We start from the raw sequence: 21,891 nt of genomic DNA, 5'->3' as shown, positions 1-21,891 counted from the left end.
CTTTCCTCGACCCTTATACTGCTGCTTTTTTCCCCCAATTCTTCTGTAGGAAGAGGTTTTTCCAACATTTGGCCTGTCTAGACTGGACCAAATGTCAGAAAAACCCCTTCTTTTGGAAGCCCCCTGATTCCTCGTGGAAAGAGGAATATAGGGGTTACCGAAAGAGCACGTTTGCTCTTCCACTAAAAAAACTGGAAGAACAAACACATCCCTGGATGCAGCAGAGTTTTTCTGGGATATCTCCGGAATCCTGAAAACTCCTGCAGTCTAGCCTTACCCTTGCTGAGTTGAGGCAGGATGTGTAGTCTCTGTGGTGGGAATGAGGGATTTGTGTGTGGGAAGGGGTGAGAGATGCAAGCTCTGGGAGGAAATCCGGATTCAGGAGGAGGTGGAGAAGGGGACACTGGGTCAGGGATGGGGCTTCAGATCCGGGCAGTGTTGGGGTCAGATGTAGGGTTAGGGTACTAAGCAAGCCACAGGCTTATGGATATGAGGGTGCAGGAATTTGGGTCAGGGTATGTGAGGGGCTCAGGGCAGAGGGTTCTAGTGTATGATAGGTTCAGATTGAGGATCTGGGGGAAGAGGGAGTGCAGGAGTGTTATGATGCTGTGGGCAGATGGGGGCTTGGCCCCAGTTTGGGTATGTCTACACTACAGCACTAATTCGAACTAACTTAATTCGAATTAATTAATTTGAAATAAGATAATTCGAATTAGTGCATCTAGACTCAAAAACTAATTCGAATTAGCGTTTTGCTAATTCAAAATAGCATGTCCACACCGATTGGACGCTGGGTTGCATTTAAGGGCAGCTGAAAACAGTTCCGGCAGGGCATCAGGTCAGTAGTTGCTTTGTGTGGCTGCTGTCTGAGGCTATCTGAGGCTCGTGCTTAAAGGGATCCCCCTGTACAGCCAGTTCTCAGCTTTTCCGCTTGTTTGCCTACCTTGCTGAGGGACAGCAAAGCGTTTTACTCTACGCCTGTCTGTGTTGGTGGTTCCCATTGGGGACACCACCGCAGTTGGCACCATGGAGCCAGAGCTCGCCCTGGGCATGTTGCTCCAGGCTTTGAACTTGCTGCTGCAAGCCTGCCAGCAATGGCTGGAGGCTGCCTGGCACCATCTGGTGCATGTCAGCCCCCTGCCACTCCCCCTGGCTTCCCTGGGGGCCAGGGAGGAGCCGCAGCAGTGCCCAGACACTAGCGTGCCCCGCCGCATCTGGCGTCTGGACACCAGCAGCAACTGGTGGGACCACATCATCCTGGAGTGCTGGGGAGACCAACAGTGGACCCAGAACTTCAGGATGAAGAAGGACACCTTCCTGGAGCTCTGCAAGTGGCTCACCCCTGCTCTGCGGCGACGGGACACTCACATGAGGCCCACCATCCCCCTCCAGAAATGTGTGGCCTTTGCTCTGTGGAAGCTCTCCACGCCAGACAGCTACTGATCCGTCGGGAACAAGTTCGACGTGGGGAAATCCACCGTCGGAGCAGTGCTCATGCAGGTATGGCACTTGCCGGCCACTGGGCCGTGGGGAAAAGGAGGCTGCAAGGAGGGGATGGGCCACCCCAGGGAAAACGGGGGGGAGGAGGCAAAAGTGCCCCACAGGGGAGGGTTCGGTCTGTCGCGGCCGTACTACACGCCGCCCGCGGAGGCCAGGATCGCAGTGGGGGTTGCTTCCGGGAGTGGAGCCCAGGGCAGTGCCAGGGAATGAACACTCCCAGCCACCCGGGCGCCCCAGTGATTTGTGGTTTGCTGTGTCTCTCTGCAGGTGGTCAAGGCCATCAGCTGGGTGCTGCTCTGCAGGGTGGTCTGCCTTGCCGACCTGGACGCGGTCATCCAGGGGTTCGGCGCCCTCGGCTTCTCCAACTGCGGGGGGGCCATCGACAGGATGCACATCCCCATCCATGCCCCGGAACACCAGGCGTCCCAGTACATCAACTGCAAGGGGTACTTCTCTGTCCTCCTGCAAGTCGTGTCTGACCTCTGGGGCCAGTTCATGTACATTAATGTGGGCTGGCTTGGCAAGGGCAGGGTGTTCTGGAACTCCTCCGTGTGCCAGAGGATGCACGACGGGACCTTCTTCCCCGACCACCACATCAGGGTCGGGGACGTGGACATGCCTATCTGCCTAGTGGGGGATGCAGCCTACCCCCTACAGCCCTGGCTGATGAAACCGTACATGGGGCACCTCAACCCCTCCCTGCAGGCCTTCAATACCAGGCTCACCAGGGCCCACATTGTGGTCGAGGGGGCCATTGGACGCCTGAAAGCCCAATTTAGATGCCTCCTTACCTGCCTTAACCTCGCCGAGCACAATATCCCTCCTGTGGTGGCAGCATGTTGCGTGCTGCACAATTTATGTGAGCAGAAGGGGGAGGCTTTCCTGCCATCCTGGATGACTGAGGCTGAGCGCATGGCTGGCCAGTACGCGCAGTCCCGCACTGCTGCCGTCCAGGAGGCCCAGCGGGGGGCCGTCCAGATCTGGGAAGCCCTGCGGGAGAGCTTCCAGGAGGAGGAGGACTAAACTCTCCCTGCTTGCCCCACTTGGGCCTTCTTCCACCCTCACCTCCTTCCCCTTTCCCCTCCCTAACCCCCCTTCCTAATGTAAAATAAAAACACCTGTTTTGCCAAAAAAAAACCCCTCTCTTTATTGTACATAACTGAGGGTATGTCTACACTATCCCGCTAGTTCGAACTAGCGGGGCAATGTATGCATACCGAACTTGCTAATGAAGCCCAGGATTTGAATTTCCCGGGCTTCATTAGCATAAAGCCGGCACCGCCATTTTTAAAAGCCGGCTAGTGTGAACCCCGTGCCGTGTGGCTACATGCGGCATGGGCTAGATAGTTCGAACTAGCTAGCTATTCCGAACTATCTGTATGCCTCGTTCTACTCCTTGTAGAATGAGATTTACCTAGTTCGAATTAAGTGCTCCACTAGTTTGATTTAAATTCGAACTAGCAATTTGTATGTGTAGCGCCTATGAAAGTTAATTCGAACTAACGGCTGTTAGTTCGAATTAACTTTGTAGTGTAGACATACCCTTTGGGGTTTGTTGGCCAGTCTTCATTTTTAAATAAAATACTATGCCAAACACAAAAAGGTTTTGCATTGTCTTTATTTATGAGAAGGGCAGGGAACCTGTTTTGAGTCAAGGGTCACTGACCCACAGAAAAGTCAGTTGGGGCCACACAAGTGAGATGCAAAATAAAAACTCCTCCAAAACCCCCACAAGCTTCACTAATGTGGCCCCAACTGTGCTGGTGGTAGCAGGGGACATAGTATTGAGGAAGGTTGTCAGGGGGTACTGGGACAAGGTGCTGGGTAGGGTGTCAATGGGTGCTGGGGCAGGAGACTGGGTGCTGGGGCAGGGGACAGGGTGTTGGGGCAGGGTGCCAATGTGTGCTGGGGCAAGGGACAGAGGGCCAGTGGGTTCCAGGGCAAGGGCCTGTGGCAGAGGACAGGGTGTCAGTGGAGGCAAGGGATAGGGTGCTGGGGTGGGGACAGGGTGCCTGTGGGGATAGGGGCCAGGATGCCAGTGGGAGCAGAGTGCCAGTGGGAACAGGGGGCAGAGTGTTGGCTGGGGCAGGGAATCCTCGGCACACACACACACACACACACACACACACACACACAACCCCCAAGGAGGGAAGCTCCGGCAAGAGCCTCCTCCCGGGACTCCTTCCCCCTCCCCCGCAAAGGAGGAAAGCCCCAGCACACGTTTCCCCCCAGAACTCCTCCCTCCTCCCTGGCAAGCGCTTCCCCCCAGGACTCCTACCTACTGCCCTGCAGAGGAGGGTAGCCCCCATGTGTACCTCCCTTCCCCTCTCCCCCCTCCCCGAGGGAAGCCCTAGTGCACGCTTCCCCCTGGGACTCCTCCCCCCTCCCCGGCGCACGCTTCCCCCCCGGGACTCCTACCTACTGCCCCACAGAAGAGGGGAGCCCCGTTGAGTGCCTCCCTTCCCCTCTCCTTCCCCCAGGAGGGAAGCTGTAGTGCACGCTTCCCCTGGAGACTCCTCCCCCCCGGCGTGCGCTTGCCCTCGGGACTCCTATCTCTTCCCCGCAGAGGAGGGGAGCCCCGGTGCATGCCTCCGCCCTCCCCGCCACCCAAAACCCCAGCACTCGCCTTCCTCCAGGACTCCTACCTCGTCCTGGCGTGCACCACAGACCTGCAGGAGGGGAGCAGGCAGCGCACTTCCAGAAACCCCAGAAGTGGCGCGCAGCTACTGGACTTCCCTCCACCCCGCGGGAATCCAGCATGACCTACATTTTTGGAGGTAGATAGTGGGGCTTCTTGGGGGTGGAGGGGAATTGGGGGGGCCCCGAACACCTTGCGATCGACTGTTTGAGCCCTTCTGATCAACCAGTCAATCGTGATCGACAGGTTGGTGACCATGGCAGTAGGTGGTGGAGGGGGGATATCTATTTCCACCACAAGCCCTCTCCTTCTGGGCTGTAAGGACCCCGTTCACTGTCCAGTCCTTCTGTTGGCAGGTACCCCTGCAAATGCTGCCACCAATACATAATAGGGTGGCACTGGAGGGTTCCTTCCTGGTGCCATACCAGGAAGCCCTTTACTGGGTCCACTACTCCTCAGCAGAGACCTGGTGCTTCCTCTGCTAGGTGCTGAGGCACATCCAGAGGGACTGCCCCCGGCCTGGTCTGTGGAGGTATCTGAGACCGCCAGGTCCAGGGAGGGGGATGGTCCCAACACCTCTGGTCCCCCTGGTAGTCTGGTTTCTGCAGCTTCCCCTCCTCCTCCTGCCAACGGGTCTCCTTAGGTGCCAGGGGGTGCCTCCTCAGCATGCCCTGGCAAGCTGGCAGGCCCACTACTGCCAATTCCAATTCAACAGGACCTACACAGGAGGGGGTGACACAGTCGCTGCCAGGCAAGAGAGAGGGCCCACCCCAGGGGGAGGTTTCCCTGCCCCCCAAGTTGTTCCTCTCTGGTCTCCTTCCCACCTCCCCCGAGTACAATCTATGTCCCCTGACCCTGCTGACCAGTCATTTTACCAATTTCTTCCTGTTCATCAGAACCTAGTCTAAAATAACTCTCTCCTTGGTTACTTTTTCTGCTTTCTGAAATAAAAAGTTATCCCCAATAGAGCTGAAGAAATTAACTGGAACTTTTGTGTTTTGCCGTATTACTTTCCCAAGAGATAGCTGAGTAGCTAAATTCTCCTGTTACTACCAGGCCTTTTCCTTTGAATAATTCTGTTATTTCTTTAAATGCCTCATCCAACTACTCGTCTTAATTTGGAAAAAACATCTTAGGAGGCACCTGTAGAACTCAGGTCTCTTAGGTCCAGTTCTGCAAAGACATACATGTGTGCTTTAAATTTATACTTTGCAAGTGGCTGAGGAACTACAGACCCATATAACATATGAATGATCTATAAATGATCTATGAATGATCTTTAAATTGAACTAAGTCAGTTGTCATTAGCTTCTGGCACCAAAAAGAACAAGATCATGAGAAAGAAGAGTTGTAGGGTTAAATTTGCAGCAATCTTTTGAACTATCAGGCTACGTCTACACTGGCAGCTTCTTGCACAAGAACTCTTTTGCAGAAGAGTTCTTGTGCAAAAACTCTTCCACAAGGGAGCGTCTATACTGCCATGTGTTTTTGCACAAGAGATGTGCTTTTGCACAAGAGCATCCATGGCAGTGTAGATGCTCTCTTCTGCAAGAAAGCTCTGATGGCCATTTTAACCATAGGGGATTCTTGCGCAAGAAATTCATTGTTGCCTGTCTACACTGCCCTCTTCTGGAAGAACTTTTACACAAGAGGGCTTATTCCTCATGGGGAGAGGAATAACTCTTCCGGAAGAAGTCCTGTTTTACAACGCTATACTGTAAATTTACTTCTGGAAAAAAGCTCGTGCAGTGTAGACAGCTGGCAAGTTTTTGCAGAAGAATGGCTGTTCTTCTGCAAGCTGCCAGTGTAGACGTATCCTCAGTGTTTCCATTTATGGTTTGGACTGAAGAAGTAATGGAAATAAAATGCATTTAACTGAGAACTAGGTGCAGTAAATAATTGGCTAGGTAAGAATTTCCTTGATCTGGGAAGAGTTAAAGTCTGACAATTGGCAATGACATCACTGGTCAATGGGTATAAGAAACTAAATTCTGAAAGGGTTTATTGCTAATTCCTGCCTAATCAAGTGGAGCCAACCAACATGGGCTATGCATCTTGGGCTTAGCCCATTTGTAACTATCTCAATCAAATGCTTATACATGGTTTGTTTATTATTTGGATGTAGCAATTTGCTTATTTTGTGGGGTTGAGATATGGAGAGTGTAATTGTATAGATACCATTCAGCCTTTGAGTTTAGTAAAGGAATGTATGGACTTTGCAAAATGAAGGCCATAGTGTTACTGATGGTGTGTCTATGACAAAGTATGACAAGCTGCTGTGATCTGTCATTTGTCAAACACTGCAGCACATCACTAGGCAAATATAACTTAGATAGGGCCACGATAAGGTGGGTGCATAATTGGCTGGATAACCGTAGTCAGAGAGTTGTTGTTAACGGTTCTAAATCCTGCTGGAAAGGGATAACAAGTGGAGTTCCTCAAGGGTCTGTTTTGGGACCCGTACTATTCAATATCTTCATCAATGATGTAGATATTGGGATAGAGAGTACGCTTATTAAGTTTGCAGATGATACCAAACTGGGTGGGGTTGCGACTTCTTTGGAGGATAGGGACATAATTCAAAATGACCTTAGCAAGTTAGAGAAATGGTCAGAGGTAAACAGGATGAGGTTTAATAAAGAGAAATGCAAAGTGCTTAGGAAGGAACAATCAGTTCCATACATACAAGATGGGAAGCGACTGTCTAGGAAGGAGCATGGCGGAAAGGGATCTAGGGGTCATAGTGGACCACAAGTTGAATATGAGTCAACAGTGTGATGCTGTTGCAAAAAAAGCAAATATGATTCTAGGTTGTATCAGCAGGTGTGTTGTAAGCAAAACTCGTGAAGTCATTCTGCCGCTCTATTCTGCACTAGTTAGGCCTCAGCTGGAGTACTGTGTCCAGTTCTGGGCGCCACATTTCAAGAAAGATGTGGAGAAATTGGAAAGGGTACAGAGAAGAGCGACAAGAATGATTAAAGGTCTAGAGAACATGACCTATGAAGCCAGGCTTCATGAACTGGGCTTGTTTAGTTTGGAAAAAAGAAGATTAAGGGGGGACATGATAGCGGTTTTCAAATATCTAAAAGGGTGTCACAAGGAGGAAGGCGAAAATTTGTTCCTCTTGGTTTCTGAGGACAGGACAAGGAGTAATGGGCTTAAAGTGCAGCAGGGGAGGTTTAGATTGGACATTAGGAAAAAATTCCTAACTGTCAGGGTGGTCAAATATTGGAATAAATTGCCAAGGGAGGTGGTGGAATCTCCCTCTCTGGAGATATTTAAGAACAGGTTAGATAGACATCTGTCAGGGATGGTGTAGACGGAGCTTGATCCTGCCTTGAGGGCGGGGGGCTGGACTCGATGACCTCTCGAGGTCCCTTCCAGTCCTATTATTCTATGATTCTATGATCACATTGATGGTCTTGTAACATTCATTCCAGCTTCAGGTCACTTGCAGGTTTACACTAGTGTACATGAGGGGTTCTCTGTAACTTGAAATCTTGGAAGCATGATTTGGGGACCTTAGTAACTCGGCCAGAATGTGTGTGTTTGGGAGAGGGATGTCTAAGACAGGAGTGGCTGGACGAGGTTCTGTGGCCTATCATGGTCAGACTGGATGATCACGATTGTCCTTTCTGGCCTTCAAGTCTATGAGTCTGAGCCCTTGTGCAGGTAGGTGCTTGACACACTTCCTGTGTGTGTGTGTGTGTGACAGCATTTGGATCATTTCAGATGTATCTGGGCCAAGTCAGGGCCAACCATGGCAGCTTCTCTCCTTTCTTTTGTCACCTTCTAGGCTCCTTTCCCATTTGCACAGCAGCTGCCGTGGTGTGACTGAGCCGCTTCACTGGACTGAAAGCACAAAAGCTCCCCTTAGTGATCCAACAACTAGCCCCAAAGAAACACACTTTGGGCATCTCTACAGAGCAGCTGGGAGGTGTAAATCCCCACATGAGCAGTCAGCTTTGTGCTAGCTCTGTCTGACCTAGGTACCCGAGTACAATCCTGCCCACACCCTGGATATAGATTTGGGTGGCTACTAACCCAAGGTGCCACCCAGGCCGTCAGGGCCACATGGCTATTTCTAGTGTGCTAGCTCAAGTAGGGTTTGCACAGGTCTGTCTATCTGCACAGGGTGGCATGTTCCCAGCTGAAGTGCAGACTCAGCCTGTTTCGCAAGGTAATTACCCACCTTCCTCCCATAGTTCACAGTTCAAAAGGCTCTTATCAATGAAATCCATCCTGTTGCTCTGCAGAGGAGGTCCCATGTAGAAAACCCAGAAGAGGAACATAGCCCTGTAAACACTGCTTCTCTCTCACAGGTTATCAGTCAGAACAAAGTTTGCTTATTTCAAGCTGAGGCGGCAGACAGTAAACAGCGGGACGCTTATACGTGTGAACATGTTTTCTATTGCAACACTTGAGAGCCACAAGCTTCCTTCTCAAGGTGCATTTTGAAAGCCCAATTCAACCTAAACCAGCTCTCTCCAGAGACTCAAGGTAAGCCCATACTGCAGTGCATTGTATTTCAACTGAACTAAATCAGATGTAGCTTTAGGAAGAGATTCTAATGTCTTGTATTTAAACCTTAAGGGAGAAAAATGTTGCTTTTGTTTGCAAATACAGTCGCAGGTCTGTGTGTGGGAATGAGAACAAAGAGAACGTCGCAGTCCTAATGTAAACTTAGGGAGGAAGCGAGCATTGAAAAATCACTTGAAGGAGAACTTAAGCCCCTCTGCTGTGCACTTTAGTGTCTGAATTCCAACAGGAGTCAATCCAGGGCCGGCCTTTGGGAAAATGGTGCTCTGAGTGAACTTGTATTTTGATACACCTGCCCCCACCCCAAGTATGATGATGTCCCCCCTATTTCCCTTGGTCCCCATGGGCTCCATAACCCCTGCACCCCCATCCTGTTCTCCCTTTGCCATTAACTCCTGCTCCCTCCTACACCCTAACTCCTGCACTGTGTCCTTGTGCTCCAGCCCCTTCACTCCAACACCTGCAGTGTCACCTTCACTCCCACCCCTGCATTTCCCTCCCTCCTGAGCCTCCAGCCCCACCCCTACACTGCCAATGTGCCTACCACACCACTTCCCTGCTCAGTGCCCCCATCCCCTTACGCCCAGTGGCCCCTCTCCCAGAGATCTCCTTCGCAGATTCCTGTGCCCAGCACCCTCCCACCCACAGCTGCCCAGCACCTCTCACAGCCCCCCCCCCCCACACACACACACAACTGCCCGGTGCCCCATATGCCAGAGGACATTCTGCACCAAAACATTAAAAATTCAGTGCACAGTATTTTGAAAGTCTATACTATTCTGATAGAAATGTAGCCGTGTTAGTCTGGGGTAGTTGAAGCAAAATGCAGGACAATGTAGCACTTTAAAGACTAACAAGATGGTTTATTAGATGATGAGCTTTCGTGGGCCAGACCCACTTCCTCAGATCAAATAGTGGAAGAAAGTAGTCACAACCATATATACCAAAGGATATACTATTATGTAAATTGTATTTGTCAATAAATAATGCAGAGGCTCCAGCTTGGCAGTGGCCAGCATAGGCTGCTGGAAGCACAGAGGTGGGAGATCACACTGCTGCCTACCCCTCCTCTTCCCTCTTCTGCTAGGGTAGGGATGTGGCAGTGAGACCCCTCTGTGTGTATGTCAGAAGGCCACAGGGAAGTGTTTTACTGAATGGCTGGGATGTCAGCCATGATCCAAAATCCAATTGAATGACAAAAAAGAAATAGCCTCAAAAGTATGTCTGTAATAGTCCATATTTTCAAAAACACGGAGTTCTGTGGCACCTTAAGGCACATCTACACAGCACGGCTAAACTGATAATAAGCTACTCAATTTGAGCCATGCTAATAGAGTAGCTTAGTTGAAATAGCTTATTTTGACTTTTGGTGCTATCTACACAGCAGTTATTTTGAGAGAGAGCACTTTTCCTTCGACTTCCCTTATTCCTCGTACAATGAGGGTTACAGGAGTCGGAGTAAGCAGTCCTCCAGCTCGACAATATTTTGACATTATGTCAAAATAACTGCCTGTGTGTAGACACTGACTATGCTATTTCGGAATAACGTCAGTTATTTCAAAATAACTCTGCTGTGTAGACATAGCCTTAGGGTGTGTCTAGACTACCTAGTTTTGTCGACAAAACTATACCAGCGTCTACACTACCGCTGAGTTCTGTCGACATAACGTTGACAGAACTCAGCAGTTTTGTCGATACTGGTATACCTCATTTTACGAGGCATAACACCTTCTGTCGACAGAACTCTGTCAACAGAAGGTGTTATTGCCTGTAACATTGCGTCCAGACTACAGAGTTCTGTCGACAAAGCAGCTTGCTTTGTTGACAGAACTCAATGTGTCTGGACGCTCTTTGTCGACGGAAGTTTTGTCGACAGTATCTGTCGACAAAACTTCCGTCGACAAAACGCGGTAGTCTAGACGTACCCTTAGAGACTCAGGGTATGTCTACACTAGCCCCTTAGATCAATCTAGGGAGGCTAATGAGGGTGACCGAAATTGCAAATGAAGCACAGGATTTAAATATCCCGCGCTTGATTTGTTTGTTCTGGCTGGTCGCCACTTTTAGAAATTGACTAGCCTGAAGTAACTGCCCACATCTACACGCAGCAGTGAAACGGGATTCCAAAATAAAGTCCTAACTCGAATTAGCTGGTAAACCTCATTACAGGAGGATGTGTAACTTGTGAGGTGTAACAGTTAACTCGAACTAAGGACTTAGTTCGAGTTAACGTTTGACTGCCGCGTGTAGCCGCGGGCAGTTAGTTTGGACAAGGGGGATTTAAAAATGGCACCCCGATGGGAAGATGCAATTAAAGCCTGGGATATTTAAATAGCAGGCTTCATTTGCAACTTGGAATGCCTACATCAGCCTCCCTAGTTCGAATTAGGGGGCTAGTGTTTTAAACCCTAAGGTGCCATGGGAGTCTTCCTTTTGTAAAAAAGCAATAGCTGATACCAGTGGCTGAGTCCAGCCCTTTTCCAGTCCCTTGGCTGCCACAGCTCTGGGTCATCACCTCCCAAATGGCCTTTGCATTTCCCTCTAAGCCTGAAAAGCAGAGAGGTGCTTGGGATGAGCAGGTGACTAAGAAAAGGAATTCTATTCAGGCACCCCCCTTTTTTCTGCCCTGATTTACACACGGCCCCAGCTAATTCTGCTGCCTGGGCTGCTGCTTTTCGGCTCCAGGTACATCCCCCGCCCTTTCTGTTTTAGAGTCAGTTTCCTGTTGACACAGGCGTATTGTTAATCATTGAACCTTCTTTTACTTTCCTTTTACTTTCCCTCCTCCCCAGTCAGGTAGTGTCTGTGCCTCTCCCGCTTCCCAGCCCACGTCTGCTGCTGATCTCTGCTGGGGGAGGGAGAGAGGAAAAAATCCAATGAGGATCCTTAAAACTTCTGGGCTTAAAACTTCAGAGCAGATTGAGGAAGAGTGAAAAGGAGACTGGGAGACTGCAGGGAACTACCAGCAGGTTAGGGAAGGTGGGCATTAGAGGAGAGAAGTGCAGGTGCACTGTGGGGCAGCTTAGAACAGCTACTGTCCCTCAAGGACACCAGCCTGATAACAGGAGGGCCTAGTTTGTTGGCTGCTCACTCACTGAGCCAGACAATGCACTCCCCTCCCATACACACACATATACACACACACACACTCTCTCTCTCTCCCCTGGCTGGCCTCTCCTTCCCAGCCATCCTCAGCCCAGTTCCTCCTCCTCCTCCTTCCTGAAGTCCCGTGCCCGGCTGTGCTCCCAGACCTCTGCGCCCCTCCTCTCTTCCCAGCCTTCAGGTACCCCCCCCCCTTCTGTTCTCAGCCCTGCCTGGCTCCCCCAGCTCACTCACATGCTGCAAACTTTAGAGCAGCGCTAGCAGAGAGGGACTCATTCCACACAACTCCGGGCTGGGGGTGGGGAGCAGGATGTATCTGGAATCCTCAGCTGGCCGGCTGGGGAGTGAGTGGGCGGAGGAGAGGGAGCAGAGAGCAGTCTGCAGGCCCAGCACCAGGAAGTGGCCAGAGAGGAGTTTATGCAGCAGCCAGTGAGGGGAATCCTGAGCCCTGTGTGGCATCCCCTGGCCATGGCACCCTGCACGTGCGCCCAGTTTGGCCAAAGACTCTCCATAAGCAATTGGGATGTTTGATAATTTTCCCCCTAAACCCTTTAATAACATGTTCAGGGGATTAAAAAGTTTCAGGGGGTAGCCGAGTTAGTCTGCACAGGAAAAACTTAAAAAACAACTAATGGTCTGGTAGCACTTTATAGACTAACAAAACATGTCGACGGGATCATGAGCTTTCAGATGTTCAGGGAAAACATTTTAAAAAGCTGCATTCCAAAGTTTTGGTCCAACTTTTGTTTTCCACTCTGGATAAGGAATTGCAGACACTGCAAATGTCCAACTTGCATGCCCATTTACAGTAGGTCTCAGGCATGGGCAATACCCACATTTAAAATAAAAGGAATTTTGAAGTTTATTTCCCATTATTGATCATAACTGAAAATGTGTCCCCCAACCCAGGCTGGTGGATAAACTCTCAGCAGCAGCAGCCCCTCTGTGACACGGGGGTTCATTCCAACTTAACCGAGGCACTCAGCTGCACCAGTGCTCATAAAGTAACTATGAGCCCATTCCCTGGGTGCTGCCGAGGCAGTAATGGCGGGACTTACCTGTCTGGGCACTGGCAGGTAGCCCTGTCAACAAACTACTCAGAGTCACACACCCCTCCGAGAGTAATATTGTGTCCTTAGTGCCTGGGTCAGCACTGTTATTCGGAACCCAACTATGCCCATGTGGCTGCTTCGTATGAACACGGCTGGGTAAGATGCAAAGGACACAGCCTGAACCTGCCTCTCCCTGGTGATTCACATGACAGCTTGTCTAAAAGGCTTTGAGTGTCAGTCCAGAAATCCAGGGTGTCAGTTAACACTTTCTCCCCAGCGGTGTAAAGATTTACAGAGCTGGAGTTTCCCCTCTCTGTTGTCCCCCAGCTCTGCTCTGAAGACACCCAGCCAGCCCCTTTCCTCTGTTTTAAACCCTAGGCAGGCACCATCCCCTCCTCACTTTCCCTGTGCTTCCTATGCCTTGTGTGTTGTTCCACCTCCACTGACCGAGCCAGGTTTCTTGTAATCAATAAGCCGTTTGTTTTCTCTCCTGTTTGGTGGGGGTGAGCATCTGAGCAGCACATCGGGATTATAAAAGGGGATGGAATCTGTCCACAGTGCACCTGTGAGATGGAGGGAGAGAGCATGAGCGGGGCAGACATGTCCAGAGGGGAAGTGAAAATCAGTATTGCTTTAAAATCAACTAAAATGCAGACTCCTGCATGTGGTATTTCAGATTTTCATGGGAAAGAGGCCCTGAAAACCTCTCCTCCGCTTTCGTTTGTTGCCTCTCCACAGCTCCTTCCTCTTTGCAGCCAACAGTCCTGAGATCGTTAAATCTTCTGGACAGAGCCCATTTTGCTGCTTGCTTGGAGATCTTTTTTTATTTTTATAATTGCTGGATGTTTCCTTTATAGCTGTTCCTGCAACTTCAGGTACCGGTAGCTGCACCGGGCTGTGGCTATATGTTGCTCTCTATGCTCCACAGGGCTACATGATCCATTAATTTTTCTGAAAATCCATTTGATGATAAATACGTTATTATAGCACCTTTCATCCTAAACTGCAATGGCCTTTACAAGCAGTAACTAAGTGGCATAACGCCCGTGGCAGTTAGATGAGCACAATTGTCCCCATTTTACATGAAGAAACTGAGGCACGGAAAAACATCACTCTCATCACTAGGCTACACTTCTTCCCTCTGCATAGGAATAAGAGTTGCTATAACTTATTAACTATTAATGATGGGACTTTGCATTTGAGTTTTGCTTGCTGATACCTGGTGATGGAAAACCGAAGCGGAATCAGCGACCTGCTTCTAAGTATCCTTGAGGACCTTCCTCAGGAGGCCTTCAAAAGATTTAAAGACAAACTCTCACACACTGACTTTGAGGGGAAGGGTCCCATCCGCCGAGGTCGGCTGGAGAACGCCGACTGGACAGACACTAAGAACCTCCTGATGGAATCCTACGGTGGAGCTGCTGCAGTAGATGTAACCATAGATGTTCTCACTCAGATCAACCTCCAAGAGTCCGCTGCACAACTCAGAGCAGGAAGTGAGAAAGGTAAGAAACCCAAAGTTATCATAAAATCCAAGAATGTTCCCTGGGGCAGCAGCAAAGAGAGTAGAACAAGAAACAGGCTGATGACAAGAATGATGTTTTCAGCCCAAACTTTGTAGCTTTTAAGGGTTTTTGTTTGTTTGCTTGCTTGCTTGTTTTGCCTTTTCTACCCAAAACTCAAAATTTTCCATGGAGGGAGAGGGGGAAGGAGGGGAGGAGAGAAATAAATTCTATCCAGCTCCAATAGTCTCCCACATGTGCTGCTACCGCTCAGCTGTGGGAGGTGGAGGGGAAGAGGGTCAGGGCTTTATCTCCTCTTTGCTTCTCACTGTCACTTCAGGGTGCTGGGTTCCCCCAAAGATACACGTCCTTTGCTGCCCACAGAGCAGGTATTGCAATGACCCCTAGTTCTTGTGTGGGAATTACAAGGGTGTATGATTAGGACCAGTAATACAGAGGTAGCCGTATTCATCTGATCTTGCTAAAACAAAAGGAAAAACTATGTAGCACTTTAAAGACTAACAAGATGGTTTAATAGGTTATGAGCTTTCATGGGCCACACCAACCCTAATCATATGATTAGGACCAGGCCTTCTCCTTCCACATCAGCACAAACATCGGGTCCAATCTAGCTCTATTCTAGCAATAGAGTCCATGACACTGTAGTTATGGGTGAGGTGGCAATGCCATCTTAAAACCCAGGATAGGATTTTCTAATGCTAGATATTGGTTAGGGACGTTAGATATTACTTAATCGAATAGTCGAGTAACCCCATGAATTCTTATCTGTTACTTGACTATTCTGTAGTCCCAAGGGGTGGGGGCACACTCCAACTCCACTCCTGAGAACCCCCTGCCACTCCACGTTGCTGTCTCTATATCAGAGGCAACAGTGTGGGGTGCCAGGCAAGAGCTGGTCCACGAAGGGAGCCAATTTAAAAACCAGCTCCCTTCAGAGACCCGCTGCCTGTTGCACTGCGGTGTTGCCTCTGATACAGAAGCAGCAGTACAGGGGGCAGTAGCCACTGTCTGGGGGTGGGGGTCTGAGCTCCTGGACCTGGCATGAGCCAGCACTAAGCCGGGCTGCCTGCCTGCCTAGCTCCTAATTTATTTTAAAGGCAGTCGCAGCAGGGGTAGGTCCTGGACCCATCACCCAGGACTGAGCTGGGCGACCGGTTAGCCTGCTAAAAAATATATTGGTGGGGAAGGTGTGATTAAGCAGTTAATCAACTACACTAATACATCCCTAGTGCATGTAAAACTTCAGGGCAGACTGGCATTGACTCTGGGTTTTTTCCCTCTCCCTCTGCAGTGTGTGGGAGCAGGTGGCTTTCCAGGATTATCTGCATGTATCTTACTCCCCTGCATTGCTGGTTTCTCAGGCACAGGAAATTAGCCTATTATGTGCCACAGGCAGGCAGCCCAATCCCACCTGTGGCACATAATAGTCTAATTTCCTGTGGACTGTAATACTTGGGTCTCATTTTGATTGTTGCATTTCATAAGCAGGTGCTGGGGAGCGTTGATCACTTGTTACATACGAGATGTAAGACTACAATAGCGGATGGTTTCCCCTTAGTCTGTAGTTGTTGCAGTTAATCTCCCTTGTTAGTTTTGTCAAAGGAAAAGAAGAAAACAGCACAAGTTAAAGAAGAAACAAGAGGGAACGACAGACAATGGAATCAGGGACCATACGCAGAGACACATCATGCTAAGGAGTTGCAAGTTGATAATCCATCTCTGAAAGCCTCTGGTAAGAGTGTGCTTAGCATACTGTGTCCACTTCTGAGCAGTTATGCCAAAAAGCTGCATATCAAATGCGGGGAACTCAGAGAAAAACAATAAATACAAATAGAGGACTGCCCTATTGACCTGTGAAGAAAGAACAAATATTCTAAAATGTTAGGGCCAAAATCTTAGGGTATGTCTACATTGCATTCCTCCTTTGAGAGAGGAATGCAAATGCAGACAAATGAAATTGCAAATGAAGTGCAGATTTGAATTTCCTGCGCTTCATTTCCATAATGGCATCCGGATGCTTTTCCAAAATACCATATTTCGAGGAAAAAAAGGGGTTATTTCTAAAAGAAACCCTTCCTTTGAAATAACCCTTACTCCTTAAAAAAAGAGGTTTAAGGGTTATTTTGAAGGAAGGGTTTCTTTTCAAAATACAGTAATTCCTCATTTAACACGTGCTCGCTTAACACGTTTTCACAATATCACGATTTTTTTTTAGGGAACGTTTTTTGAATTACACGACCATTCCTGAAATAACATGATTTCCCCAGCTGGCCTATTACTGGTGGCTGTGCAGGGCTTCCCCCGTCTCCCTACAAAGTGGTGCAGGGTTCACCGCTTGCTGCGCCGTTCCCCACTGACTCCCCCTTGCTGGACACTTTGCCCCCTCTCCTCTGCCCCCGTTTGCAGACCGGTGGCTGCGTTTTCCCAGCTGGCCCATCGCCAGTGGCTGCACGGGGCTTCCCTTCCCTCCTTGCAAAGTGGCAGAGGGTTCCCTAGCGACCTCCCCTCGCCGGACGCAGTGCGGGTCCTGGCAGACCCATCACAGGGGCATACTCCCAACCCAATCCCCCTCCCCTCTCCTCCCTTTCCCTTCACCAGAGCCAAACACCTCCCCTCCCTGCTGTAACCCAGTCCCCTTTCTCCCCCAACCTTATGTTCCAGTCCCAACAGACACCACCTCTTGAAATGCAATCCCCACCTTTTCCATTATTTTCAATGGGAAAATTGACCCCACATAACAAGTTTTCACTTAACACGATCATTTTCTGAAACATATCTATAGCGTTAAATGAGGAATTACTGTAACCCCATTTTTTTTCTCGAAATATGGTACTTCGGAAAAGCGGCTGGATGCCATTATGCAAATGAAGCATGGAAAATTCAAATCCACGCTTCATTTGCAATTTAATTTGTCTGAATTTGCATTCATCTCTCGAAGGAGGAATGCAATGTAGACATGCCCTTATAGCTGTACGAATTCCAGATAGACACATGCAGAGTTGCTTGCTATGAAGAAGTAAATTTCTGTGCTCATATTGGATCCATTTATCCTGTATTAGGAATTGTGTGATAACTATTTGTAGAAATGCTTCACATGTGAATATTACTGAATAATGTAATGCCTTTTGGTTGTTCTGTGTGCTTCTACTCAGGCTAGAACACACTTTTTGTTTGTTTCATATGGTTAGCACATGGCATGTAGACTGGTTAAATGGTGCCCATGGTTTAAATCATTTTGAAGGATATTTTAACACTTTTAATGTAACATTCCAAAGTGCTCCTAGAATTCTGGATGGGATTCATAGTTCATATTCCTCATGACCTTTTTTTTGCCTTGTGGGCCCTTTCTTCTTTCTGGACTACATCTCCCACAATGCACCTTGTGGCTCAACAAGAGAGAAAACCATGGTGCATCAGGGAAGATGTAGTCAAGTTAGGGACCTTAGCCCATAGAGGAGAGCAAGCCTTCATAAGCAAGTCAGCTGTCCACTGAATCAGTGGCACTTCTCATACTGCACTACTCATGATTAGAGATGAGCCTTGACTGAATATCAGTGTCCAGTCCTATCCTGCAGCGTGTGGAGAGGCAGAAGCAAGAAATAGGAGTGGAGGGGGAAGCAGAGAAGAGTATCCAGAGGTAGGAAAAACAGAAAGAGATTAAAAGAGCTGATGAACAAGAGGGAAGAGAAAATATAACCAAGAAGTAAGAAGAGAAGCAGTCAGAAATAGTAAAAAGATACTGTGCGGAAAGGGAGGAGAAAAGAGAAATAAGATAGAAACTAAAAGAAATTCTTAACTTTAAGCACATCTCAAATCTCATTCATTGTAATGGTACTTAAATCTGTGCTTAAGTGCACTGATGAATGAGAACCAAGGAGAGAGATGATCAATGAACAAAGTAATTAAACTGTAAAAGACAAAAGACTATTTTTAACATGTAAAATCCTAGCAAACTGTCAAGTCACGTGATGGTGGTGCTATTGGGTGAAACGGAGGGAGTGGGGACAGAACACGAATAGTAGAATGCCACCAAAATTTTTTCTCATCCAATTACTGGATCTAACTAATGAGTGGCAGTTCACATGACCATTGTTTGAACAAATGTACACAGTATGTCTAATGCTTTATGCCATTTTCATTGAATTAGCTTACCAGAGGAAGTATAGAGAACATATACAAGTAGAATACGAAGTCATAAAAGACAGGAATGCTCGCCGAGGTGAACATGTGTGTCTAAACAAAAGATACACGGAACTGCTTATTGTAAAGGAACATCGGGGGCGGGAGGAAAAAGAACATGAAATCACCACCAGAGGAAGAAGACATGCAGAACTGATGGCTCAACAAACCAGTCTCACTCAGATTAGTCTTTTATTTGATCCTGATAGAAATCAACAAAGCTCAAGAACTGTTGTGCTGCAGGGAGCTGCTGGGATTGGGAAAACAATGACAGCGAGAAAGATCATGTTGGACTGGGCAGCTGGAAAACTCTACTGGAAAAAGTTTGATTATGTTTTCTATATAAATTGCAGAGAAATAAAACATATTCTTGAAAATCAAAGCGGTTCCAAATATCGAAGTGTTGCTGATTTGGTTTTGAACAATTGTCCTGATAGAGAAGGACCAATTAAAGAAATCTTTGAGAAGCCAGAAAAACTCCTGTTTATAATAGATGGTTTTGATGAATTAAATTCCTTGCTAGATATTGATGACGTTAGCCTGTGCACTGACCCATTTGAGAAGATGCCAGTGGAAACCATCCTGTGCAGTTTGTTGAGAAAGAAGGTTCTTCAAAAATCTTTTTTGCTGATCACTACGAGACTAACAGCTCGGGAAAAACTAAGGATGAATCTGAGATTTCCAAGATATGCAGAGATCATGGGATTTTCTGCAGATGAGAGGAAAGAATATTTTCATAAATTCTTTTGTGATGAAAAGAAAGCAACACAAGCCTTTAACTTTGTCAAAGAAAATGAAATGCTCTTCACCATGTGCTTTGTCCCCATTGTGTGTTGGATCATCTGCACGGTTCTGAAACAACAAATGGAAAGGAGAGAAAACCTTGCACAAACTTCAAAAACAACCACATCAGTATATTTGCTCTTTCTCTACACCCTGCTAACTGATCACTTCAGTGACACAATAGAACACTCTAAATCTAACCTCTGGGAGCTTTGCTCATTGGCTGCAGATGGAATTTTAGAACGAAAAATACTGTTTGAAGAAGATGATCTGAAGAAACACAATTTGTCCTTGTCTAACATTCAGTCTCTCTTTCTGAATAAAAACATTTTTCAGAAAGATACAGAATATGAAAATGTCTACAGCTTTATTCACTTGAGTTTCCAAGAGTTTTTTGCAGCTTTGTTCTATGTGCTAGAGGAAGATGAAGAGAGAATGAAAAAATCTATGTATCCTAAGAAAGATGTGAAAAGCTTGCTAAAAAATTATGGAATATCTAGAAATAATTATTTGATGCCAACAGTGCGTTTCTTGTTTGGTCTCTCAAATAAAGAAAGACTAAATGACATGGAGAAAAAATTACATTGTAAAACATCGTCTGGAATAAAAGATAATTTATTGACGTGGTTTGAAGCAGAAGCTAAAAGAATCTCCTCTCTGTCCTATAAGACCTATGAGGTTATGGATGACCAGCTTGAATTGTTTCACTGCTTGTATGAGAGTCAGGAAGAAGACATTGCAAGAAGTGCAATGGATAATTTCCAAGAAATTAGGCTGGAACACCTCAAACTCACAACAATGGATGAAATTGCTCTTTCATTCTGTGTAAAAAACTGTCATAGGAAGCAGGCGCTCTACCTATGTAATTGTACTCTTGGGATTGGAGAACAAGAAGGATGGATAGCAAAGCTATGGAAATGGTTTTTTCCTCTGTAAGTATCATAGTTTATCCATTATATATTTGAGAGGGTTTGTCTGACTGTGTGAGTCTGTCTCTCTGTGCATGTGTCTGTTTATTCAAGACTACTCCTATAAGAGGTAAGAGCGAGGGCCACCAAATTTAATATGCAGCTTCCTCTCATCATAACTTACAGCAAGGTCAGGGTTTTTGCTTGTGCCAGCAAAATGGACAGCAGGCAGGTGAAAGGGGCTGGTTGGGGACATCCCCTCACCATCTGGGACTGCTCCTGCCCTGAGCCTCCCACTCCCCAGGGGCCCCTTAGGGAGAGGGCCTGAGGCTTCATCCCTGATTCATACAGAGACATTTCTGGCTGTTCCTATCTCTCAGGGAGCAAGGGGAAAGTGCACAGTTTGCTGCATTCCTCACTGTGACTGGGGTGGGAGGAGTGCAAGGGGCAGAAGAACCTGGATCTGTCCCAACCAGGGAACATACAACCCTCCCCCAACTGAAGCTGTGCCGCACGGCAGTCCCAGTCCTTAGCTGGGGTTGAGTTAGATTAGCTTGCCAGAAAGTGGAGGGGGAGGGAGAGAATCTTGAAGGGACATGGTCAAAGAGGAAGGGGTGTGGCTTGAGGTAGAAGGCTCAGGGTTTCGGCTTTCCTTCCCCCGCTGGGCCTTCACTCACCACCCATGAGCTATGCCCCAGTCTTTCGCAGCAAGATTAGCAATAAAGAATTCAGAAGACTCTCAAAAGAAAGCTGAGTGTAGCTCAGCTCCTGCTGCTCCTGCAATCTGCACTGGGGCTCAGCCAGCTGCCTGAAGCCCTCCAGCAACTGCCCCTTATTCCCTCTCCATCAGCCTTCACAGCTCCCTATTGCTGCAGTCCAAGCCATGCTGTTTCCTGCACATCCCAGTGACTGGTCATGTCACAGCTGTTCTCCAGCCAGCAGTCACCATTGTACAATACAGCACCACCTGGCTGCCAGTGGAAGCAGTGCTACTGCATTGTCCCTCCAGAAAGGAGAGAGGTTGCTCTATCTGTGTATGGGCACTTCTGGGCACTATCCTTAGTTCCTTCTCTACTGGGTAGTAATGTGTGAAGGACCCAACCGCCAGAGGTTTCTTGCCCACCCGCTGTCCTCAGCTCAGTTATGGGATAATGTAAAAGGGGCATTTTGAGGATAGTCTTCTCCTGTCTGGAACCAGATCCTAAATCAAAGGCAGCAATGAGCAATGCACCAGCTGCTGCCACTGCTGCATAACTGTAGGGTCCCTTCCAGGGATGCGCTGAGGTTTGAGGATCTAAAGGTCCAATCTATTGTGCACTAACTTACCCCAGCTGCTGATAGACCCAAGAGGACAAAGCAGCAGACACGGATCAATGTAGCATATGGGAATGTGTGTCCTAGCCTCTGGGTCCTGATAACAAGGTCTGGATGAAAAGTTTTTTTTTTTTTTTCCTGGATTAAAAATGCTCTGTGTGCAAAACTGAATTTTGCCACGAGGATTTTAGTTTTGCCAAAAAATGAGATTTTATTTTGAGAAAATAGAAATGGCTGGCTGCCTAGAAGGCTCTTGTCAGTTTCATTTTCTGTTCCGACAATTAACGAAAGCTTTCCCAGAGGGCTGCCTTGCAGTGTGTGGGGTTCTTCTGCCACTCCCTAGAAGGCAGAGG

The 21,891-nt window shown here is 48.0% G+C and overlaps 1 protein-coding gene across 1 annotated transcript in view; it reads left to right on the top strand.

Annotated features, from left to right (window-relative positions):
* Window positions 1-21,891, top strand: part of LOC102455214 (NACHT, LRR and PYD domains-containing protein 3-like) — a 44,319-nt gene that overhangs the window by 9,766 nt on the left and 12,662 nt on the right. The window contains exons 4-6 of the mRNA XM_075928800.1: window positions 14,051-14,336; window positions 15,946-16,086; window positions 18,502-20,248. Coding sequence (XP_075784915.1) covers window positions 14,051-14,336; window positions 15,946-16,086; window positions 18,502-20,248 — 2,174 coding nt within the window. The remainder of the gene's footprint in view (window positions 1-14,050; window positions 14,337-15,945; window positions 16,087-18,501; window positions 20,249-21,891) is intronic.

Source organism: Pelodiscus sinensis, chromosome 4, assembly GCF_049634645.1.
Source record: "Pelodiscus sinensis isolate JC-2024 chromosome 4, ASM4963464v1, whole genome shotgun sequence".
Taxonomy (NCBI): domain Eukaryota; kingdom Metazoa; phylum Chordata; order Testudines; family Trionychidae; genus Pelodiscus; species Pelodiscus sinensis.
Note: the sequence above shows the minus strand (reverse complement) of the source record. Positions and strands in the feature narration are given on the sequence as shown.